At 39.1% G+C, this 26,265-nt stretch overlaps 1 protein-coding gene and 2 long non-coding RNA genes across 4 annotated transcripts in view; 1 reads left to right on the top strand and 2 right to left on the bottom strand.

Moving 5' to 3' along the window:
- Positions 1-17,281, bottom strand: part of PDGFD (platelet derived growth factor D) — a 283,416-nt gene extending 266,135 nt beyond the window's left edge. The window contains exon 1 of one of the 2 annotated variants that reach the window (XM_055547475.1): positions 16,686-17,281. In XM_055547475.1, the coding sequence (XP_055403450.1) occupies positions 16,686-16,809 (124 nt within the window). In that variant the 5' untranslated portion in view covers positions 16,810-17,281. The remainder of the gene's footprint in view (positions 1-16,685) is intronic. The other variant, XM_055547474.1, reaches the window with a different exon arrangement.
- LOC129628057 (uncharacterized) lies at positions 789-10,834 on the bottom strand. The gene is made up of 3 exons (XR_008702710.1): positions 10,310-10,834; positions 2,332-2,472; positions 789-1,135 (listed from the first exon to the last, which is right to left on the bottom strand). It is a non-coding gene; the product is annotated as an uncharacterized LOC129628057 (long non-coding RNA).
- LOC129628058 (uncharacterized) lies at positions 16,509-24,846 on the top strand. The gene is made up of 4 exons (XR_008702711.1): positions 16,509-16,643; positions 21,646-21,715; positions 23,804-23,851; positions 24,262-24,846. It is a non-coding gene; the product is annotated as an uncharacterized LOC129628058 (long non-coding RNA).
- Positions 24,847-26,265: the final 1,419 nt, after the last annotated feature.

The following is a 26,265-nucleotide window of genomic DNA, read 5'->3' as shown; positions in this document are numbered from 1 at the left end:
TTGAATAAAATATATTATTCAAATTAACTTCTGCTTTTTAGTTTCTTCTGTGGTTACTAATTTTTAAAATAACATTCATTTGCATTATACTTCTATTGGACAGTGATGGCCTACAGTGGTAAGAGTTGGGTTCAATTTGAGTTAAGGGCTCAGGTATTCAACTAGAATTCTCTGATTCTGTCCTAAGCTCCAAATTTCTAATAAATCTAACATTTGCCAATATGCCATCTAGAAAGATCTATGTCCCATCACCTAACATATAATATCATGACTGTACTAACACATGTAGTATTCTTATCAGCATACTATCTATACCAATAAGTACTCTGTGGATGGTAGCTACTATCACATGATTAACACACCGTTAATTAACAAAGTAATTATTATCGCATCACTTTCACCACTTTTCCCCACATTACTTTCAACACTGTTCCCCAGTACAGAAAGTGACACATGACAGTCTCACAACAAAAGTCTGTGGCAAAAGCAAATGAGTAAACTATGAGCTAAAAATGCATAAATGACATGTTTGGGTAAAGGGAAATATTCAAGAGTCAATGAAAGTCTGATAAAATAGGATCACTGTGCTTTCCCATCATGTCAGGACTTAATCTTCTCTGAAAAACAGGTAAGATTTGGAACCAGAATTTCCTAAACATTCTGATATGGAACTAGAAGAGTAGAAGTAAGGCTTATCTTACTAGAGAATTCTCAAGGGCAGGGATCTAAATTCATCATTTGTCAATACAGCTGTATTGGTCAATGAAATTTCATAAACAGAAAACTTGACTCAACAAATAGGCAGTTCAACCATTCATCTTTCAACTCAAAGGCCCTTTATTAGTTTCCTGTGATTGTTGTAACAAAGTCCCACAGATTTACTGGCTTAAAACACATAGTTATTCTGTTAGAGTCTGGAAGTCAGAAGTGTGAGGTCAGTTCAAAGAGCCAAAATCAAGGTGCTAGCAAGGTCTTGCTCCTTCTGATGCTCTGGGGGGGAAATCTCTTCCTTGCATCTTCCAGCCTCTGGTGGCTGCTGGCAGTCCTTGGCTTGTGGCCACATCACTGAAATCTCTGTTTCTGTGGTCACACTGCCCCTTCCTCTGCCTGTGTCAAATCTCCCTACATCTCTACCCTGTAAGGACATTTGTGATTGCATCATGGCCCAGCCAGATAATTCAGGATAATCTCACCATTCAAGATCCAAAGCAAAATCACACTGTCAAAGTCCTTGCCACATACCGTAGCACTTAGACACGCTAGAATTGGGACCTGAGGATCATCATTCAGCCTCATACAGACCTCAATAAATAGTTTTCCAATATGCTCTAAAGCATTCACCAAAAATAATCATTGTTGTATACCACTTTGCAATTTGGGGGCTTCCCTGGTAGCTTAGTGATAAAGAATCTGCCTGCCAATGCAGGAGACACAGGTTCGATCCCTGGGTCAGGAATATCCCCTGGAGAAGGAAACTGCAACCCACTCCAGTATTCTTGCCTGGAAAATCCTGTGGACAAAGGAGCTTTACAGTCCCTGGGTTTGTAAAAGAGTCAGACGCAACTTAGCGACTAAACAACAAAAACAATGTTTTTTGCAATTTTTACTAAAACTGGATTAACTGCACCATTTCCTTAATGAAGCAATAATGTGACTATATGTGACTGATTAATGTTCTGCATCTGGACTGAGAGCTGCAGGTTTCATGGTCCTACACTGTTACATGCTCACCACTCTGCCCTGTGTCTCCTTAGGATTTCAGAAACTGCAGTATTTACAGATAACTTTTCCCTTCTGATATCATAATATTTTTTGTCCCCCAGAGTAACTTATTCATCTGACAAGTAATGAGGAGTCCACTTCAAGTCTAGAGTTGTCAACAAGCTGGCCATGTGCTCCAAGGAAATTTGTCAACCAGTGGCTGTGCACATGTGACTATTATTCAGAAAATGATTTTCAACTAATGTTTCTAAATTGGACTTTCAAGAATTTTATACATGCACACAAACTGGATGAGTAAGGGTTGCTGTTGTTCACTTAGTCATGCCCAACTTTTTGCAACCCCATGGACTGTAGCCTGCCAGCCTCCTCTGTCCATGGGATTCTCCAGGTAAGAAAACTGGAGTGGGTTGCCATTTCCTTCTCCAGCGGATCTTCCCAGACCGAAGATCAAACCCACATCTGCACTGGCAGGCAGATTCTTTCCCACAGAGTCACCAGGATCAGATCAGATCAGTCGCTCAGTCGTGTCCGACTCTTTGCGACCCCATGAATCGCAGCATGCCAGGACTCCCTGTCCATCACAAACTCCCGGAGTTCACTCAGACTCACATCCATTGAGTCAGTGATGCCATCCAGCCATCTCATCCTCTGTTGTCCCCTTCTCCTCCTGCCCTCAATCCCTCTCAGCATCGGAGTCTTTTCCAATGAGTCAACTCTTCGCGTGAGGTGGCCAAAGTACTGGAGTTTCAGCTTTAGCAGCAGGATACAAAACAGTAAAATAGTCACATATTTTCAACATATTCTATTTTTACCTAAAATTTATTGATCTCATATGTAATAGTTATACATTAATGACAGATTACCAAGATTTGTAATTTGCTGTCTTCAATGTATTTGGAAAATATAAAATTTTCTTAGTTGAGCTGACATGCCCAACCAAGAAAGGGGGTTAAAAAAAAAATAATAAGATGCACAAACTAGTCCTTTTTCTGTTGCAATCCGGTGGTCAAATAATCATAGTGCATATCACATGTTAAAAAGTTAAGTTGATACTGGTTTTCTTTTTATAACTTCACTCTGTATGACAGACTCTAAGTCCACCCGCATCTCTACAAATGACCAAATTTCATTCCTTTTTATGGCTGAGCAATACTCCTTTGTATATAAGAACCACATCTTCTTTATTATTCATCCGTCATTGGACATTTAGGTTGTTTCCATGTGCTGGCTATTGTAAGCAAGAAAGAGAAAAATAAATATTGTATATTAACGCACGTATGTAGAATATCGAAAAATGATACAGATGAACCTATTTGCAGGACAGGAAAAGAGACGTAGATGTACAGAACAGACATGTGGACATGGGGATGGGTAAGGGAGGGTGGGATGAATTGGGAAATTAGGATTGATATTTATACACCGTAAGATAGACAGATAGTAGGAACCTGTTGCAAAGTACTGGGAGCTTAGCTGGTGCTGTGTTGAGCAGCAGGTCCAAAAGGGAGGGGACATATGTATACATCGTATAGCTGATTTGCTTCACTGTAAAGCAGAAATTAATGCAATTTTGTAAAGCAATTATACTCTGATTAAAAAAAAAAAAAGTTAAGTCATACTGGGTTGGCAAGTGACCCTGTATATTTGCTTTTATGGTTGAAAAATATTTAGCCTAACATCTAAAATGAAGAACACATGACTCCCAGTCCTACAATTAAAATTACTTTTCTGCTCAAATCCTTGATATAATAATAGTAATATTAATAATCAATAAAGGATTTGTCTTTCAGTCTTCACACACTACTATGCTCAACAGCAGCCTAATCAGTATCATTTTTTTCTGAATTAAACATTAGATGACTTAGAGTCACAATTTGGTCAACAGGACAGAGTCTTTAAAAAATACGTCACATGAGGGCAGCACACAGATGGGCCTGTCTTGTCCTTTGTTTATTCCCATGCATATTTTATCTCATCAACTAAAGTATAAATTTTAGCAGAGTAGAAAGTGTACCTTAGGCTTAACTGTTTCTGCCTCAGTGGTTAATCCAGAGATTTGCATGCATATCAGTGTTCAGTAAATATTTGTTTAACAAATAAGTTAAGCAAATACTTATTGTTGTTGTTGTTGTTGTTGTTTTGTAGAATAAGAGGGCTTTTATTTATTTTTTTTTTTGGTTTCAACTTTGGGAATTTTATTTTATTTATTTATTTTTTTAAATTTAATTTTATATTTAAACTTTACATAACTGTATTAGTTTTGCCAAATATCAAAATGAATCTGCCACAGGTTTTATTTTATTTTTAAATTTTACATAATTGTATTAGTTTTGCCAAATAAAAAAGATCTTCATGATCAAGATAATCACGAAGGTGGATGGAGGATGTGGGAGGGTTTTGGGAGGGTGGTGGGCAGGTGGTGGGAGCCACCACCTAGAGCCAGACATGTGAAGTCAAGTGGGCCTTAGAAAGCATCACTACAAACAAAGCAAGTGGAGGTGATGGAATTCCAGTTGAGCTATTCCAAATCCTGAAAGATGATGCTGTGAAAGTGCTGCACTCAATATGCCAGCAAATTTGGAAAACTTAGCAGAGGCCACAGGACTGGAAAAGGTCAGTTTTCATTCCAATCCCAAAGAAAGGCTATGCCAAAGAATGCTCAAACTACCGCACAATTGCACTCATCTCACATGCTAGTAAAGTAATCCTCAAAATTCTCCAAGCCAGGCTTCAGCAATACGTGAACCGTGAACTTCCAGATGTTCAAGCTGGTTTTAGAAAAGGCAGAGGAACCAGAGATCAAATTGCCAACATCCACTGGATCATAGAAAAAGCAAGAGAGTTCCAGAAAAACATCTATTTCTGCTTTATTGACCATGTCAAACCCTTTGACTGTATGGATCACAATAAACTGTGGAAAATTCTGAAAGAGATGCGAATACCAGACCACTTGACCTGCCTCTTGAGAAACCTATATGCAGGTCAGGAAGCAACAGAACTGGACATGGAACAACAGACTGGTTCCAAATAGGAAAAGGAGTATGTCAAGGCTGTATATTGTCACCCTGCTTATTTAACTTCTGTGCAGAGTACATCATGAGAAATGCTGGGCTGGAAGAAGCACAGGCTGGAATCAAGATTGCCGGGAGAAATATCAATAACCTCAGATATGCAGATGACACCACCTTTATGGCAGAAAGTGAAGAGGAACTAAAAAGCCTCTTGATGAAGGTGAAAGAGGAGAGTGAAAAAGTTGGCTTAAAACTCAACATTCAGAAAATGAAGATCATGTCATCTGGTCCCATCAGTTCATGGGAAATAGATGGGAAACAGTGTAAACACTGTCAGATTTTATTTTGGGGGGCTCCAAAAAATCACTGCAGATGGTGACTGCAGCCATGAAATTAAAAGACACTTATTCCTTGGAAGGAAAGTTATGACTAACTTAGATAGCATATTTAAAAGCAGAGACATTACTTTACCAACAAAGGTCCATCTAGTCAAGTCTATGGTTTTTCCAATGGTCATGTATGGATGTGAGAGTTGGACTGTGAAGAAGGCTGAGTGCTGAAGAATTGATGCTTTTGAACTGTGATGTTGTAGAAGACTCTTGAGAGTCCCTTGGACTGGAAGGAGATCCAACCAGTCCATTCTGAAGGAGATCAGCTCTGGGTGTTTATTAGAAGGAATAATGCTAAAGCTGAAACTCCAGTACTTTGGCCACCTCACACGAAGAGTTGACTCATTGGAAAAGACTCTGATGCTGGGAGGGATTGGGGGCGGGAGGAGAAGGGGACAACAGAGGACGAGATGGCTGGATGGCATCACTGACTCGATGAACGTGAGTCTGAGTGAACTCTGGGAGTTGGTGATGGACAGGGAGGCTTGGCGTGCTGCGATTTATGGGGTCACAAAGAGTCGACACGACTGAGCAACTGAACTGAACTGAACAAATAAGTAGTGTTTATGTTGCTGCTGTTGAGTTTGGTGAACAGTAGTAAACTAAAAAATTGAATCAAAACAATATGAAATCACAGTGGCTCTTCCCAGAGTATTCAAATAATCTTCAAATATGCTGTACTTTAAATTACAAATAGGTGTTATACCATCCTCTTGTGTGTATTTTTTTTTTTAATTAGCAACTGTCTAAAAAAATCCTTTAACTCCATATTTCAACTTCATCTATGGACTTTTTGCTTTCATAGGAAATGTGTACTTTTTAAAAATTCTATTCAATAGCAACTCTCTTGTTAAATCCTCAGTAAAATAGTGTGAACATGCTCTCTATAGATAAATCTTTAAACAAAATGGAGATGCATTACTTTTTCCTCAGCTTTCCATAGTCAATCACCCTGACTGAACCTCAAGACTTGTTTCATGATCCTTAATTTATTTCTATCCTTTCTTTTGAACTTTTATTAAGTACTGGGAAATTCTTGTGGCAGTGCTCAAATACTAATTTTGGAAAAGAAAGGTATACCAAAAAGGATTGATTCTAGTCAGAGTATGTGCGAGGCTTTTTGGTAGGGGAAGGCAGGCTTGGGGTGAAGGGGAAACAGTTGAAGACCCTCCACATTTCACTGATATTAGTCCAAAATTAATCTCTAATGTCACATTTATGTCTAAGACAGCAGTCTAAAAGAATATGTGATCTTAAAATTTTCCATAAAGTCATTTGGAAATGACCAATTCTTCACACCAAACTGCTGTCTATAATGGCTATGAAAGCACTTTGTCATGTTATAAGAACTCTGAGAATATCAGGTATTATTATTAGCTAGTTAGTGTTAGTCGCTCAGTCTATCCAACTCTTTGCAACTCTATGGACTATAGCCCTCTGTCCATGGGATTCTCCAGGCAAGAGTACTGTAGTTGGTTGCCATTTCCTTCTCCATGGGATCTTCCCAACCCAGGGATCAAATCCAGGTCTCCTGCATTGCAGGTGGGTCTTTACCACTGAGCCACCAGGGAAGCCTGGATGATGATGATCACGATGATGATATACCCACAGTCATGAATACCACTCACTTTGAAACATGATAGTACAGAGCTGATTACTTCATGTTCACTGTGAATGCATTTCATGCAAATAAGTGCTTCTCTTTTATTTCATTCCTCTAGATTTCATCCACACGAATACTGCACAAGCTCCTAAGGCTTAAAATGTCCACAAATTAATTTTCTATTTCCATGACCTCTCATCTGTTCTTCCTCTTCTAGTCCTCATCCTGTTCAGTAATACAAACAGCCTTCCAGACAATTAACAGAAACTTTACAGAATTTAAACATCCTTGTGCCATTCATTTACAATCTGATAGGGCTCACATGGCCTAAACATCAGTTGTAAAAAGAAGACAGTGATTGGCTGATTTATGACTCTTCAAACCTTGTTGAGGAGAAGTCCTGCATACCAAGTAATGGAATACACAGTGAGGATGCACAGCTTCATTAAATGCAATGAGTATGCTTACCTCAGCAGATGGCAGATAAGGAAATAAACAGGTACCATAGAAATGTGGGGAAAATAAAGGAGTAGCCAGTTCTACCTGGAGAGGAGATGAGAAGTCAGGAAAGGCTATGAAGGGTGTTCAGTTCCTGTCTAAAATGGGATGCCTGGTTAGCACAGTCACTCAACAGTTCATTCAAAAACAATCATGATGTGTGTGGAAGAAAAACAATAAAAGGATTAATACTGTTAAGGAATTCACTAGTGGATGTATAACCCAATATTTTAAACAACAAATCCTTTTATTCTGAGGCCTACTGAATTGGAGCATTTACTTTAGGTGCCAGTGGGATCACCCACTCAAGAAGTAAAGTATAAAGACAGATTGAGAGCTCAGAAAAGAGGCAGAAGCAGTAAAAACAGATTTACAGGTCATTCACACATAAGAAGCAACTGACACTTTGCACAAAAACTAATATCCTCTAGAGACTACCAGTGAGAAAAATGAAGGTCAGAGCCTTGAAAACATACCAGTATTTAAAGGGCAGACAGGAAGATGAAGACCCAGCCAAGGAGACAAAAAAACATAAATAGGTAAAGAGCACTCAGGGATAGGAGGGAAAGTATCGATGTAGTTATTCAATGTCATACTTCTATAGTTAGAAGAATTTTGCCTTTTAAGATATTGTGTTTATCACATGTTTATGTGCATGTGTGTGTGTGTGTGTTAGTTGCTCAGTCGTGTCCAACTGTTTGCGACCCCATGGACTATAGCTCACCAGGCTCCTCTGTCCATGGGATTCTCCAGGCACGAGAACTGGAGTGGGTTGCCATTTCCTTCTCCCATATATGTGCATATCTACCTCCAAAAAACTGCAACTGTAGAGCTAGATAGGTTGTACTATGAAATTATTTTTTAATTTAAAATTTTTTTATATTAATAAGATCCCTATTTTAGTCTAAGATTGTTCCCACTTTTTTCACTGTTCATAATTGTTACAGTGACAAAACATAAGATACACTTTTAAAACCTTCTCTAATCTTGCTTCTCCAAAGACTCTAAAATAAGTACTGTGTTAATTCTGGCTGTATTTCTATCACTATTTCAAACATACATTTAGGAGTAGTTAAGGCAAAGGGGGCTAGTGTGAAACCAAAGGAAGAAATCATTTCTAGAAGAGACCTGCCAATCCCAGAGAAGACTACAGTTCATAGTGACCTCACCCGGAGGGGTAGGGATGACTTCAAATCGCAGTGAGTAAGGGAGACATGAAGTAGAGACAATGAGGCATAGTGAGACTGAAGAAGTTTATATGGTGATAAAATGAAAAAAACAAAAAACTTTTTTATATAAAAAATATTAAAACGGCTTTTATATGCTATGGGAGAATGCAAAGACACTTAAACATATGTGTTGGCTAACAGGAAGGAGCCAGTAAGAAGGGAAAGTTTAAATACAGAAGAGCAGCAAATTCTGAGTTTAGGGCATGGGTTTGAAGGAGTCAGGAGGAGGCAGAATCCTGCAGAAGACAAGAGCACAACACCCTCGAGCCCAGCTGGAGGAGCACTTGTAGGAGCACTGCTGCCTCCCTGACCCCAACAGGGTGTCAGCACTAATCTCAGTTTCACACTGCTGTTGCTTAGCAACTACACCATTTGCCGAAGCATCAGCTGTGTTCAACTAAATCAGTAAGATGATATAGATATATCGCTATCTATCTAGAATAAACTGAAGTTAAAGTTATTCCAATCCATAATAATGCAGTTGTTTTTATTTTCCAGCCAAAGAGCTAGATTTTGCATTTATCCCTAAATTGTGTTTCTATAAGGTTCAGTTCTGTTCAGTCGCTCAGTTGTGTCCAACTCTTTGCGACCCCATGAATCGCAGCACGCCAGGCCTCCCTGTCCATCACCATCTCCCTGAGTTCACTCAAACTCACGTCTATCGAGTCAGTGATGCCATCCAGCCATCTCATCCTCTGTCGTCCCCTTTTCCTCTTGCCCCCAATCCCTCCCAGCATCAGGGTCTTTTCCAATGAGTCAACTCTTTGCATGAGGTGGCCAAAGTACTGGAGTTTCAGCTTTAGCATCATTCCTTCCAAAGAACACCCAGGGCTGATCTCCTTCAGAATGGACTGGTTGGATCTCCTTGCAGTCCAAGGGACTCTCAAGAGTCTTCTCCAACACCACAGTTCAAAAGCATCAATTCTTCGGTGCTCATCTTTCTTCACAGTCCAACTCTCGCATCCATACATGACCACTGGAAAAACCATAGCCTTGACTAGATGGACCTTTGTTGGTAATGTCTCTGCTTTTCAATACACTATCTAGGTTGGTCATAACTTTCCTTCCAAGGAGTAAGCGTCTTTTAATTTCATGGCTGCAGTCAAGATCTTAGTCCATCATTTCAACCTAAGAGGCATGTAGATTCTCTAATTCAGTAAACTACAGCCTGAAAGCTCACTGCCTGTCCTTGTAAATAAAGTTTTACTTGAACGCAGCCACACACATTCATTTATGCAATTCCTATGGCTGCTCATAATGGCAGAGTTGTTGAGTAGTTGCAGTAGAAACCGCATGACTTTAGGGAAGCCTAAAATATTTACTATCTGGCCTTTTGTAGAAAAGGATCAGCCAAACTCTGCCTCTAATCCAACCTATAAACTATTTTTTCCAAGTAAAATATGCAAGTAGATGTGTTTTCTGTGTCTTCATTCCAGTTATTAAGAATTCTGAATTCAACAGGGTCTAATCCACAATGCAAATTAAAAATTCCTGTTCACCTTCCTGTTGTTTAACACAAATCTATTAGTTATCACTAAAATAAAAAGAACAGTTCATTATTACCCAGACTACAATTGTTCTTTTCCACAAAGATGTCATAGTGAGTGTTGTCAATCTTCTGGATGAAATCCATATATACCTCAGCTAATACCATGTCCAGTTTATGATCCTGATAAACCAAACATACAACCTAAAATTTCCTTTATGATTCAAAAACACTCTCTAAAAATCATCAGTCTTACTAGGTTATAATATAGTATATCCCTGGTGATATACAGAGATAGGTTAAAGACCATTTGGGCTGCTATAAACATTTTCTACAGACTGAGTGACTTAAAACTACAGAAATGTTTGTCTTACAGTTTGAGAGGCTGGGAAGTCCAGCAGATTCCATGTCTTTTTGCTGCCTCCTCACGTGGCATAAAGGGAAAGGATGTGTCTGGGATCTCTTTTATAAGTGAGCTAATCTCATTCATGAGGACTCTGATCTTGTGATTTAATCATATCCCAAGGACTCCACCTCCTGATATCATCACATTGGGGGTTGGGCTTTCAATATACAAATTTGGAGGGGACACACACCTTCAGTCCATTCCAGGCTGGAACTACTCTCATCTGACTCATTAGAAACCTAAGCCAGCTGTGCCTGCTCAGGTCTTATGAATGCTTTTCAAAGCCTGAAAAAAGTAAGAGGAGGCAGGAAAGCTACTAGCTGTCCCTTCTCATTTTGGCTCACAGTGTGAGTATTTTCAGCCAGTCCTGTTCCCTCTCCTAATGCCACACTCTGGCTGTGCTGTGGACATGGAAGCCACACATGAAAGTGAGATAGAGCTGCACGCTGCACGGAAGCAAAGGAAAAGAGTATTTAAGTTTCTACCATGGAACTTTGTGAGCTCGTTTACACACATTGTGATACAGATTTGGATTCTTTTTAATTGTTTTTTAATTGAAGGATGACTGCTTTACAGAATTGTGTCGGTCTCTACCAAACATCAACATGAATTTGGTTTTTAAGTGGATTTATTGCACATTTATTAGTTCATTTGGTTTCATTTTACATAGCTGAAGCTGCTGAATAGTGAATTCTGCAAAAGCACGCTGTTGCTGTATTGTTTACTAAATGTCTCAGCAAAATGCTGAACTTATCAGCAGCTTCTCACACTGGGTCTGAAATGACTCGCTTAAAACTAATATGGCACTTCAACCCATTCTCAGAGCCCACACTTAGGCACTGTGTCACTGAGCTCCTTCAGTCCAAAGGAGGCCTGCTAAATTTAAAAAATCAAGAGTCCTAATATACAAGGTTTCAAATCATGTTTGGCTTATATTTATAGGGAAAGCACTGCACCCAAAACTGTCTGTCTTTACACTTCACAAAAAGTGTTCAAGTAAAAACTTCCAAACTTGGTAAAAGATCACTCTTCATAACTAAAGACAGTTCATGTGCTATGACCTCCCGGTCTGCACATGGCACAACCACAAAAAACACAGTATTAATCCATCAAAATTAAAGCGAATACATGAATGTCAGCATATCTGGGTGAACAGCAAAGATATATTACTATATGCATCATCAATGCTTGTAAGAATTAAGGCATGCTTCATTCTTTTTCTGTAAAAGAAATTCTTGGAAGAAAATATTTCTTCCCGTCTGCGCACTTGTGCACTTCAGTGTCTCATGGGCTTATTTCTTTTTTTAGGACTTACATTTGCACCTGAAATACTGTACAGGGAGCCAGAATATTTCTGCTGCAGCATTTGTCTTGGATTCTTTGCTTTTACTATTATGTATCATCCTCTTGCAGCATTTTGTTGAAATGGTCCTTCACGTAAAAGTTACATAAAATTTTCCCTTATAAAATTGCATAAATTCTGAAATGCAGAAGTTGGAAATAACTTAAAATGTTGTCAAACACTAACCAGGTCACTTTTGTGATTTACATTACCCTAATGAGACCTCAGATCCAGTTAATAAAATCTAATATCTAGTGTGCTTAGCTACAGAGGGGCTTCCAGGGTGATGAGACCTCAGTGATACTCAGGTTCTGGGAACTGTAAATTCAGAAATTTCAGACTAGGCTCCTGTTTTAATATGGGCAGAATTTTATTTAAATGTTCAGCTAATGCCTTTTTACACTAATCATATCACTTCAGCAAAGAAAGCTCGAGAGTAAGTTCCAGAAGGAAGATGATCGGCATTGTGACTCAGCTCTCAAGGACAGAGACACAAATGTCCACATCCTCCAGACCCTAAGAATGAGGGGATTCTCTGAGACCACATGTACTCAGGAATCCCACATAAGTGACTCTGGGGACATTGCTTCACTGTTTGACCCTATTGTACTAAAACAATAATATTTTGCTTTCATTTGCTAAAAGGGAAAAACCCTGTATTCAAAGATCACTGTCATTTAATGAATTAGTATAACTCACAGCCTTACAGCATCTTTCACTTCTCTCTCTCTCTCTCTCTCTCTATATATATATATATATATATATAATCTGGCTAAACTCACCTTTAAAAAAAAAACTATTAAGTAAAATGACGTATGATGACAAGTAAAAGTCGTGTTGCATTTAAAATATGTAATCTCCATGATTTTCTGTAAAATTATGAGTTTTTAATATACTTAGACTGAAGATAGAAATACACAAGAATATCAGATTTATCACTAATCCGATTCTCATCTTTCACTTTAAAAGTAATTTGGTTATATTCTCATGCTTGTGCTCAGTTGTGTCCCACTCTTTGCTACGCCATGGATGGTAGCCTGCCAGGCCCGTCTGTCCCTGGAATATTCCAAGCAAGAATACTAGAATGGGTTGCCACGGCCTCCTCCAGGAGATTTGTCCAACCCAAAGACTGAACCTTCATTTCTTGCTTCTCCTGCATTGGCAGGTACAGTCTTTACCCCATGCCACTTGGGAAGCCCAATTTGTTTATATTATCCTCTGTTTTTTCACCTTTCCTTTAAGCTCTGATCTTTGACTCAAAGTCAATGTGCTGTCATCAATGAGGACAACAGAAACTGATGTTATTGAAGAAATAAGCTTGACTGCTTAAAAAAAAAAAATCTAAGACCACAATTGCTAATATTGCAGGCATCTCGCTAGATAATGATAATAGAAAATACACAATTCGAGTCCTGGCATATTAACCAAGCAGGTTAATATGAACTAACCAAGAACTAACCAAGCAGAATCACTTGCCACCAACACCTGTACTTTCTGAAAGCAAAACAGGGTCAAGAAAATGAAGAATACATCTGTAATCTTAACTGCCTAAGCAGGAAGCTCTATCTAGTTAGATTTAAAAATAAGTAAGCAATACTGTCAGTTAATTGCTACTTTCACACTTCTTGGTTCATGCTCTGAGAAACACCAGTTGTGGCCAGTTATTATAACAAAAGCACCAACTGCACAGACACTAAAATAAGAATATGTGGATGCTATTGTTAAAGGCAGATTTTCTCTGTGCCAAGAGGTAGATCAGGAATGGGTATCAAAAGTAAGTTATTTGGAGAAAGAATAACAACTATGATATAAAAGAAGCATAGATATTCAATAAAGCACTGCCAACTATTACATTTTAATTCTTTCCAGCCGCAGAACCTGGTTTCCTCCTGGTGACAGAGACCAAACTCAACCACCGGCCTCCTTGGGTTACCTTTAGTCATTCTGCAAGCGCTGGCAAGGGCTCTCCAGACACCCTTTTAGAGCAAGAATATAGAGTGATAAAGAGTTCTGGGAGGCCAGGATACTTCAGCAGAGAGGCCTCCTACACTGAGTAGATGGAGATTATCACTTACCAACCTTCACGCTTTATCTCCAATTCATTTATTAACTACTCCAGTTATCTGGAGCTACTAGGAACAGGGAGATCAAAGAACAAGATTTTTGTATCAGGCTGGACAGGATCCAACATGCCTCATGCCAAGGACTGGGGAGGCCTGTCCTCTTGATTCCCTTCTTAGTCCCAGCATTAGGTGGCAGCTGACAGGGTCAGCAGGGACAAAACCATGGCACCCAAGTACAAAGACGGTTCCATCATTGGATAGTGGTTTCAAACCCCTATCAAGGGCCATATCTAATCTTTTGTTGTGATTTCCTACTTGTAATCTGAGGGCCAAATATTCTCAGGACCCTAAATTAATACTTGGAAACACTTATCTTCATCTTTCCCCTTACTGTATCCTGGGTGTGTGTCCTCCCCAAACTTATACCCTGTTTGAATAGGATGCAGAATATTGTCCTCTGTAATGAGCCACTAGGGAACTTAGAGAGAGCAAGTTTAAAATGTCTCAGATCAGAATAAGGATTTAATTTAATAAGTTATTAACTCCTCTGGTCAGCTTAGCTGTTGCCACATAAAATCTCTCAGATGATGTCTAGACTGTATCAAAACCCTTCATTATTGCTCTCACCAAAATGCTACGAAGGGTCTGTCAACCTTTTCTTCATTACTGCCCCTCCCCTCATTAATGAGTCTTTTTAGACATGTTTCCACATATACTCTATGAATTGTTAATACTACAGATATACTGGATATCTGTTTATATGCACTGGCCCTTTGGAAGACCACAAACCACTGTAACATATAAAACTTTTTTTCACCACCTAAAATCCAATTACATTCCCGTGGGGCAATATTATTATTATTATTTTCTGAGAATGTGTGTCTATAACACTTAAGATAAGCTGCCTTTTGAAAATTCCCCGATCTAAGAGCCCATTATAGTGTTAATTATTTTTACTCTGTATACAACATTTTTCTTTTAATCTAACTATCTTTTCCCCTTTCCTAGCCTTCTTTATAAATGAAATTGACAGTGAGGAAAGTACTGAGCAGTCTGAACTAATCAAAATGTGTGTGTATGTGTGTGTGTCTATTGTAACTACACAACAGTTCTAGTTCAAATATAACGGAATAAATCTAGAGTGGTTTTCAAACTTAATAAATTAAAGCATTAGCACTTTTCATATAGACTAGACAGATGTACAGAGTTTTAACAACAACAACAAAAACAAAGAGATATGAGCTGTGAGACTTGGTTTTAAAAGTCAGAATCTTGGGTTAATGGGCAACGGTTACATATTTTTCATTTTCTGTCCTTGGCTTCTTGTAACTGAGACTTGGGAAGTTAAGGATTACAAAATTATGGCTATGAAGTCATGCAAATTATAAATGGCATTTTACTCTATGCAGCTGAAAGGGCACATGAAGTGCAAACATTAACAAATCTAAAAACTCAATGAGTAGAAGAGTGTCCCTGGTGGAAACATTAATGAGTGAAACAAAACTATAAAAATTCAGTCTTGAGCCTAAACCTTTTAAAATTTTTATTAAAAAAATGTGTTCAAAATGAAGGCTTATCGAAAGTGCACTGTTAGCATATTTTACATAAAATACTATAATAAGGTAACTGAAATACAGGGTGACCTTCTGCCTGGAGGTGACTCTGTGGTTTCCCTACATCCCCTCCACTTCAGATGACTTCAGCACACTGAAATCCACAGTCTCCTTGCCATCAGAAAATATAACAAAGTTTTTGTTTGCTTGTTTCAAAGCTCAGAAGCTTTTTAGTGATATCCAAACTAAGGACAAGCCAAGAGAGAAACTGATAATAAGAAGGCTAATATGAATTTACCAGCAGTCAAATGTTGCCAGCTCAGAGAGTGAAACCTTTAAAAATAGTTTGGTGAGCTCTTCAGGGGATGTGTCAGAACTTTAAGTAAGCAGAAGGAAAGATATATCATCTGATGAAGGGATAACAAAACTAAACCAAACCAAACCCCTATGGGTCAGTTCAGGTAGGTGGTGGAAGCAGCTGCAAATTATTGGCAACATAAGCTGTAGTTGAGAATTGAGAAATATATTAACTTCAGATCTTGGTGGAGGCCCAGATAGCAAACTCAGTTAAAATCACTGGCATCCAGTGGCCCAGGTGTCTTCCATAAAAGGAAAACAAACAAGCCTTTCTGGGACTTTGCTTAAGACTTGGCTGTTGAAGGAGCTTTGCTTCTCGCAAACAGTTGGAAAGACTTCTGTGAAAGAAAACTAATAGCAGGAGTCAGGTCCCCCTGGAATACAGATGAAACTCCAAAAAGCATTTTCTCCCAAATTCTGAGTTTCTGAGCCATGCTGAACTCCACTGGGGAAGTCACTCTGGGGATGAACAGGGCAACAGGGTGCACACCTGGCCTCTCAAGATAAATAATATATAAATAAACTGTCCCTATGTTCCAGCTACCATTTCCTCTGAAACGAATCATTCCGTCTCTTCCCACTTAAAAAATAAAAATAAATCACCCAGAGAAGGCCACTCTTGAGTCCATCCACCTATGACAAATGCCCCATCTGTTTCAAGTCCACAAGATTAAGAACCTGAGCATGGGGAGGCGCAGCCTGCGTCTTTCTCCAGCTCCGAGGTCCTGCTATCAGTGGACGGATGGACACTGAAATGACTTCTCTAGGGTCCTGGAGATGAGTCAACGGGACTGTCCGGTCCTCTCCCACACACCGCCTTCCACACCCTCAGTCCCATTCCCAGGAAGGGGCTCTCAGGGATGGAGGCAGGCACCGGACCCCTCTTCCTCTTCTGCACCCCCTCCCACACACACGCCACCAAGGTTCTTAGGAAAGAAACCGAAGGGGCGGGGGATGGGGGGAACCACAGTGATGACAACCAGAAAAGTAAGTATTTAATTGAAAAAAAATAAAATCTGAGTCTCTTACCATCTCGCCTGAGGTTGGCGTTACGCAAAGCTTTGATAGATGCGCTCTGCGGGGTGGCAGAAGTGCCCCGGTAGCTGCAAAAGTTTGCGCAGACTAGCGTGTAGACAAGGATGAGCCGGTGCATTGGGATCAGAGACCCGGGGACAGCGTCACTCCAAGAAAAAGCCGGGACAGGCTCCCGGGACGCGCGCCCGCACTCGCTGGCCCTGGCCTCCGTGCTAGTCGCCGAGCTCTCCGCAAACTTCCTGCATGCCGCGGTCTCCGCGCGGGGGGCGGCCGCACTTCCTCGTGGCGCGGAGAGTTGATCAATGATGACGGGACAAACAACAGGTTGACGTTTGTTCGCCCCCTCCGGTGGCCGACAGCTGCAGCACAGGCGCCCGGACGCCGAGCGGAGCAGCAGCGGCCCCCGCCTAGCGGCGGCGCCCCGGGCTGCGCGCACTCGGGCTCCCCGCCGCGGCGCGCCAGGCTCCCGGGCCGAGCCCCGCGCCGCCGCCGGGCCTGGCCGGGCGACCTGGGACGCGACTCCCCCACCTCTCGGGCCTCAGCCCTAGACTTCAGACAAGACAGGCGAGGGGAACCAGGGAGTGGGGGGGCTGGGAGAAATGCGAGAGGGTGGAATCCCCAAACTTCTCCGGAGGTGACGGGCCCATCCACCGCAGGACGTGGCTCCTGCCTAGTGATGGAGGCGGGCGTTTGGGGGTGGGGGGGTGGGGCGCGATTTGAGGAGAAGTGCTGCAGTTCCAAAGTTGTCCTTTACAATAACCAAGGTCAGATTCTGCTCAGTCAAGATTTTGCTAGGGGGGCGGGGGGGAGGGGAGGAAAAACTCAATAGCAAGGAGCTTGATTCTGATCTTTACTTTGAACCCCAGTGAGGTGAAAGTCACTCAGTCGTATCCGACTTTTTGAGACCCCATGGACCATACAGCCCATGGAATTCTCCAGGCCAGAATACTGGAGTGGGCAGCCTTTCCCTTCTCTAGGCAATCTTCCTAACCCAGGGATCGAACCTAGGCCTCCCGCATTGCGGGTGGATTCTTTACCAACTGAGCCACAAAGGAAGCCCTTGAACTCCAGTAGGTATGGCCTTAGCCAAGTCAAGGTTAATTTCTCAGAGTGCAACTTAGCGTGTCCTAGGTGTGAGGGTTGTGTGCGATGAAGTGTAACAGTCAATTGTCAAGGGTGTTTGCATGTGTCCCACTGCCCACCTCCTGCACTGTAGAAAGATCTAGAAATTGGGTGGGGTTTGGCCAGTTGAGACTGGCAAGGTGAAGAAGTTGAGGGGGTATTGTCTTCTTGGTCCACAAAGAGAGGCAGGGACATCCAGGCCTTGGGGCCCTGCTACTCTGAGTATGTGGAAGCTCAGAGGTGCAGAGGAAACGCCCTTGGAGTCCAGATCAGATCAGATCAGATCAGTCGCTCAGTCGTGTCCGACTCTTTGCGACCCCATGAATCGCAGCACGCCAGGCCTCCCCGTCCATCACAAACTCCCGGAGTTCACTCAGACTCACGTCCATCGAGTCAGTGATGCCACCCAGCCATCTCATCCTCTGTCGTCCCCTTCTCCTCTTGCCCCCAGTCCCTCCAAGCATCAGAGTGTTTTAGCAATAAGTCAACCCTTCGCGTGAGGTGGCCAAAGTACTGGAGTTTCAGCTTTAGCATCATTCCTTCCAAAGAAATCCCAGGGCTGATCTCCTTCAGAATGGACTGGTTGGATCTCCTTGCAGTCCAAGGGACTTGAGTCCAGGAACTTCTAAATCCTGTCTATAGCCCCCAGAGGTAGGAGACTATGTTTGGAAAAGGAGCAGTGAATCAAGACTCTGCTGGTCACTAGGTTTGTCACCTTAAGTCATTTGAGCTCCTGAACCTCAGTTTCTTTACTTTAAAAACAAACGAACAGTAAGTCTCTAGACGAACTATCAATTTTTGTACATAATGAGAGTGTCCTATGGTTTGCTGTAATTTGCTACCACTATTCACAGTATCATATTTGGTTCCAGTGTTTTGTGTGAGTCATGAAATAAATTTAGTGGCTTTCCATTAAAAAAAAAAAAAAACGAACAAACAAACAAAAAAACACAAAAGGAGAGTAGTCATTCTTAAGTTTGCATGGTTGTGGTGATAAGTTATATGAAAGAACTTTAGTATTTTGCTTTGTTGTAACTGAATCCAAATCCAAATTTACTTAATTTCTCTGCTGCTCAAGGATGAGATCTAGAAGAGACATTTTTTCATTCTCTTTCAGGCCTTTAAGCTCCTGAAAGTCTGGGATATGAGAATATCTCTATATATGACATTCATGTATAGAGAGAGCCAGAAGCTCTAAGATGCCTAGGAAGTTCAGGAAAATTAAACTCGAGATTACACCATCCAAGGCTGACTAGAATATATGTGTTCTTTCTACATACTCAGAAATTAATGTGGGTTCATCTCTTGGCATTTTTTTTCTAAACAGTGTTACAAACTGTGGGTTTGTGCATTGTGAAATAAATTTCAAGACCAGCATTATTTTTTTTAATTGACATTTCTTTTTTGTTTTAAGAGCCATTTTAGGTTCACAGCAAAATTGAGAGGATGAGACAGAGATTTCCCCTGTGCCACCACAGAAGCATAGCCTCCCAGACCAGCAGATCTACCCACCAGAGAGGCACATCTGCTACAATTGATGAACTTGGTGCACTCTTGGTTACATGTGGTACACAGAAAGTTTACATCATGGCTCACATTTGGTGTTGCACATTCTGTGGGTTTGGGCAAATACATTATGGAATATTTGCCATTAAATATTGCGTATTTGCCAATATTCATACCACATTCATCATTATGGTATCATACAAAGTATTTTCACTGCTCTGAAAATCCTCTGCTACAGCATAATTTTTTTAATAAATAGAATGGCATACAATAGTGTAGAAATTTAATAATCAGGGTTCATTACAGATAGTAACGTTGCATTATTTCATGACTGTTGCTTTATAGATACACAAACATATAGGGATATAAAAGGCATTTCTGTGGGACGTAATCAAAAACTTTGTATTCAATAAGTCACTGGGAAAAAAGGTCTCAGAATATAAACAATCCCTGGAAGAGGGACCAAGGAGGGACTTAAAACCTAGGCTGGCATTAGTCATTTATTCACCCAGCAAGTTTTATTAAGCATTAGCTATTCCCTTTTTTCATGCTCTAGTCTAAAAACTCTTGGGATAAAATAGTGAACATGAGAGAGAAACTGTCTGCTTTCTTTGAGTACATTCTAATGGATGACAGATCATAAACAGGTACATATATATATTAATAAGAGAAGAGGATTGGAGATTGATGGGCTGGGGGTAATTAAAATATATGATGCTACTTTTAAAATGTGGTTGGAAATACTCATTAAATTTCACCCGTAGCTCCTGACATGAGAATATAGGAAACATGAGAAAATGTACAAGTGGCTTATATTTTTATGACAAGTGTAAAAATACTAAAGAGATTTACTTATGTAAATATCTTATATGAAACATTGAATTTAAAGTATTCAAAGTAGTTTTTTCCAAGATACTAATACTGTGCTGTCTCAAGGCATTATTAATTTATAATGCCAGATAATTACCTGAGAATAGTAAAGGGCATCACACATGATCAACATATTCTTCATTTCTAATGTTGATAAATAACCCCAATCAACTACAAAACCAAAAATTAGGCACCGGAGACTAACCAATTATTTTGAATCTGGTTTTCAGTATTACCTAACAATTAATTCTTCCTTGGTGGTCCAGTGGTTGAGAATCTGTTTTCTGATGCAGGGGATGAAGGTTCAAACCTTGATGAGGGAACTAAGATCACAAGTGCCCTGGGCATCTAGACCCAGGAACCACAGCTGCTGAGCCCATGTGTTCTGGAACTCACATGGGTGTGCACCACAGCTAGAGAGAAGCCTGCAAGCTGCAACAGTAAGAAAAAGATCCTGCCAGTCACAACTAAGACTGGAGACAGCCAAAAATAAATAAATAATTTTTAAAAACCCTTATAAATTATGTTGATTATATCAACTAAGGTATCACTGTACACAGACTAGAACTTAATGAAAATGAATTGAGAGAATGAGTTAGGTCTGGCATCAAGGTAAAATTGTACCAACTTATTTTTTGCAGGTATCCTAAGCTAACTTACCAAAATATTGAATGTCACCACGTTTCAAATATCTGTGGGTCAATTAGAAGAATATGAGGCCCCTCAATGAAAACAGATTTATAAAATTTACTCCTATAGTGTTTATAATAATATAAATCATCTATTTTATGTTTATTTGACTTTTGATGGCATTTAAGTATAAAAAAAAACCTATATTATTTAGAAAAATTTTTCAAATGAAGGCAACTAATAATGTTATTGTTTTAGTTGCTAAGTCGTGTCTGATTCATTGCAATCCCATGAACTATAACCCACCAGGCTCCTCTGTCCATGGAATTTCCCAGATAAGAACACTGGAGTGGGTTGCCATTCCCTTCTCCAGGGCTTCTTCACAACTCGGGGATTGAACCTGTATCTCCTGCATTGGCAGGCAGATTCTTGACTGCTGAGCCACCAGGGAAGCCCAACTAGTGATAGGTAAAATGTATTTACCTTTTAGTATAAAGTGACATTTATCTCAAATATTCTAGCAATGATGATTTGATAAAAGGGTAGGTTAGAATATGACACTATTTTTATCATCTACTCTTCCTTTGATTAACAGACACAAGAATGGTGTTTCCTATTACCTTTTCAAATACACTTGGCTGCTTTCACTAACTCATAACAAATCATGGTGGAAAAGTTATGGAAAGTGGTATGACCTTTCTGAAGCCTTTCATTTCAAGTGAATCACACCAGTGCTGCCCTTAAAAACAAAACATCTACTGACTTTAGATGAAGACTACTTTATTCAAAAAGCACATCCTTTTGTTGTTTATCTTGTATTCACTAGGTCTCAGAAAAAGTGAAACAGTTCGACATAGCATCCTAATTTCTCCTCTGCTCCTAGACTACTGAACTTGGTCAGTATTGAATTTTATGGGGATTATATCCTTTCCTATGAAATGAGAGTATTATACTAGGTTATTAAATACGTCTTTCATAAATCTGAATGTTTTGTTTTATTTTTAAAATTTTGCCTTCTTTTATAATTTTTCACCACGTGGTATATATATATGTAGCTTTGTCAAGCTCAAATGAATTTTAAATAGTTGTAGAAAATTTTGTTATATATAAGAATAGAAGTTTTCTATAAATTTTAATAAGCTTATGTTTTGATATTTCAATAACTATAATAAAAGGATAACTCAAAGATTGGTTTATTATCTAGCATGAATGCTTACTTTTATTTTCAAAATTTTACTTTCATTTAAGGAAATCAATTGTTCAGCTCTATAAAAGCATAGGTAAGGATAAGATGTTTTAATGGTAGAAGGAACTAAATAGAAGAAATACCGTTGACTAAAATTATGACAAATTTAGAAAAGAGATATACTTAACCCTAACACTTTAAGATATATAACAAAATGATTTTGACCTATGATTTGCTTCCAAGTAAGGGTTAAACTCTCTATTCAAAAAAAAAAAAAAAAGTTTGAATATTTTAGGTGCCAAAGAATGAAATTAAATATTTATAAGTTGACAAATTTTGGTACATTTCAAATAGTTCTGCTGATTTTAAAGATCTGGAATACAGGGATGGTTATATAATATTTTATATCAAGTATGTGCAAAATATATTATTAAATTTTATTGACTCATCAACAAATAGAACACCATTTTAAACTAATCGAATGATTCTTTTAACAATAAAGTTATCTGTTAAACTCATATTCTTAACCAACTTATTTGTCATGTGTATCACGTTTATCTTTTTATTCCCATTGTTATGAGAAATAAATTGTATATAGACATTTAAGTGTATTTCCTTTAAATAAGGATTAAAGAGGAAATAAAGGGCTGTTTGGAGGACTGAAACTTGTGGGTTTATTTAATTTGCTTCAAAGCAGCATTAATCTACTCTTCTCAATTACTGATGAGGGATCCCATGTCCTGAGTACAGTCTTTCCACAACAGGCCATGGCACTGAGATGGTGCTCATTAAGTATTCATCTTTACAGCTCTGACTTCAGTGACACAATCTAACTGTATACCATAAAAACACATGGCAACTGGTAGCGATATTTCTTTCTACTTGATAGACTCAACTGTGGGCCTATTTCTATTTTCTGCATCCTAACTTAAGAAAATCATGGTATCAATACATGGTGATTCAACCCTCAGATGTGCTCATTTTACACTACACTTTGTAATTTACTTTATATATATATATATATATATGAACTACATATTGTTCTAGGTTTCTAAATAACAGTGTCAAATACATTTGACATAAGGCTGATACATTTTGAGCACTAGTTTCCAGATTTGATATTTTAACATTAGTGGTTGGTGAGACTGTCAACTTGACTTTTTGAAAACCATTCAGTCAGTCAGGTAGGGTTGGTTTTCTGTTCTGCCATATATTAGTTTACCTTTACTTGAGTGAATTAACCAGAGATACAGTTTAATAGAATGAGTCACTCACTTACACATTTATCATATTAAAGAGTCCCTACAAATCTGTAATTCTTTTTCAGTTTAGTTATATTTTTATGTCCATTTATCCTTTCCTGGGCTACATTATCTAAATTTAAGTTTTCAAAGATAAATATGTTGTCTATACAGCAGGATTTCTTCCTTAATTGATCTGGGATATCTGCCAGTCTCCTTCAGAATTCTGCACTTTTATCTTTATGAGACTGGCTTATAGCCAGTGCATTGTTATTCTTTAAGTTTTCCTCTTATCTTGCTATTTCTTGAGCAAGAAATTGGCATTCAGGTCTTTAAATGTTCCCTTGGTTGACTGAGAGCTTAATTCATTCAAGAAAAAAAAAAAAAAATATATATATATATTTATATTTATGTCTCTTGGGGTTCCATATTATACATTTCTTCTTATTTTCAGTGTATCCAATATTGAATTTATTAATAAGATGATATTTAAAATTTGAATAAGTATTTAGCTCATATTAATGACCAGATTCTTTTCTTTCTTTTTTTCTTTTCAGCTACTTTAACTCATCTGACGAAGTTGCTTTTAAGAGTTTGAGATCAAGGTCATTTTTTTTTTTTCTTTAAAGCCTTTCAATTTCAGATAGTATTTGTTTCTTTGTTTAACTCCAGCTGCACTTGTTTGTTTATTGGTCCTGCCACCTGACTTGCTTGCAGGATCTTAGTTCCCTCACCAGGAACTGATCCCAGGCTGTCTGCACTGGAAGCATAGAGTTCCAACCACCAGACCACTAGGGAATTCCCAACTTCAACTTTTGTGTCCTAAAATCTTAGTTATCTTATCAGAATCCCCTCCTTGTGTTTAGTCTACCAAAGAAAATAAATTGCACAGTAGAAGAGAAATAAGTGTTGAAAGTGTTGTGCAAAATGAATACTTTGAATAAATAACTTATAGTGAAATAAATCACATCACTAGACACTGACCCTGATTGTTCCTTTTTTTTTTTTTTTGCAGGCACAAGAAATTTGTTTCCTGAAGAAAGACTGGAAAACTCCCTCATTTGAAAAATTTAAACTTCTACAAAAAGAGACTGTTTTGACAAAGGATAGACAATATTCACTAGTTTCATCAGCATAATCTTATATTTCAGTACTATATACTGACTGACTAATTAAAGAATCCTCAAGTTACCCTAAAGTATAATATAATATGGCATCTTTGAAAAGTCATGCCTTATGTTCCATGATTATATTTGCTTGAGCATAGGCCATTTTGAAAGTAATGAAAAGTTATCTGTGGTCCAAATTATTTATTGTATTTTCCTGTTTTAATTAAGCTATAGTGAAAGTTTGAAACCTTTCAGGAAGCTTTGAAGAAACAAGGAAGCTCAGTGTATTCACATACAATAATCAAGGAGATGCAGTTTCAAGAATGGACTGGATAAAATGAAGAAAAATAAAAATGTGACAAAAAAGGATGTGGGAAACCAGAGGAAAGAAGTGAAGGTGAAAAGAGTCTGTCCAATTATAATCTGTGTGCTATATATTACATAAGTGCAGAAAAATTAATATTTGTACTGAAAAGATTCTTGTACAAGAATAGTGAAGTATCTGTGTAGAAATCATTTATTAATAATTATAAAAATAAAGGTTTGAAACGAGTGGGAGAGTAGGAAGAATTGAGGTGGGGTGAGGGTGCTGCTGCTGCTGCTGCTAAGTCGCTTCAGTCGTGTCCAACTCTGTGCGACCCCATAGACGGCAGCCCACCAGGCTCCCCTGTCCCTGGGATTCTCCAGGCAAGAACACTGGAGTGGGTTGCCATTTCCTTCTCCAATGCATGAAAGAGAAAAGTGAAAGTGAAGTCGCTCAGTCGTGTCTGACTCCTAGCGACCCCATGGACTTCAACCTACCAGGCTCCTCATTCCATGGGATTTGCCAGGCAAGAGTACTGGAGTGGGGTGGGTGTGAGAGTTGGACTATAAGAAAGCTGAGCGCTGAAGAATCGATGGATTTTGAACTGTGGTATTGGAGAAGACTCTTGAGAGTCCCTCCTGAGAAACCTGTATGCAGATCAAGAAGCAACATTTAGAACCAGACATCCAACAACTGATTGGTTCAAAATTGAAAAAGGAGCACAAGTCTGTATATTGTCACCCTGCTTGCATGTGTGCTAAGTTGCTTCAGTTGTGTCCAACTCTTTTCAACCTTAAGGACCATAGCCCACTAGAGTCCTCTGCCCATGGGATTCTTCAGGCAAGAATACTGGATTGGGTTGCCAGGCCCTCCTCCAGGGGATCTTCCCAACCCAGGGATCAAACCATGGGTTCTTTACCACTAGCAGCACCTGGGAAGCCAGTCATCCTGCTTATTTAACTTATATGCAGAGTACATCATGCCAAACGCTGGGCTGGATGAAGCACAAGCTGGATTGTGCTTGCCAAGATTCAAGATTCAGGATTGCCAGGAGAAATACCAACAACATTAGCTATGTAGATGATATCACTGAGGGTGAAAGAGGAGAGTGAAAAAGCTGGCTTGAAATTCAACATTCAAAAAACTGAGATTATAGTAAGCCACTTCAGTCACTTCATGGTAAATAGAAGGGGGAAAAGTAGAAGCAGTGACAGATTTTATCTTCTTGGGCTCCAAAATCACTGCAGGTGATGACTGCAGCCATGTAATTGAAAGATGCTTGCTCCTTGTAAGGAAAGCTATGACAAATATAAACAGCATTTTAAGAAACAGAGACATCATCTTGCTGACAAAGGTCCATAAAGGCAAAGCTAGAGTTTTTCAAGTATTCGTGTACAGATGTGAGAGCTGGACCATAAAGAAGATTGAGCCGTGAGGAATTGATGTTTTTGAGTTGTGGTGTTGGAGAACTCTTGAGAGTCTCCTGGACAGCAAAGAGATCAAACTAGTTGATCCTAAAGGAAATTAACCCTGAATATTCATTGGAATAGAGGTGGCAAAAATACACAGAAGAACTATACAAAAAAGATTTCATGACCCAGATAAC

This window comes from Bubalus kerabau, chromosome 15 (assembly GCF_029407905.1).
Source record: "Bubalus kerabau isolate K-KA32 ecotype Philippines breed swamp buffalo chromosome 15, PCC_UOA_SB_1v2, whole genome shotgun sequence".
Lineage (NCBI taxonomy): Eukaryota > Metazoa > Chordata > Mammalia > Artiodactyla > Bovidae > Bubalus > Bubalus kerabau.
The sequence above is the reverse complement of the archived record's forward strand: the minus strand, read 5'-3'. Positions and strand labels throughout refer to the sequence as shown.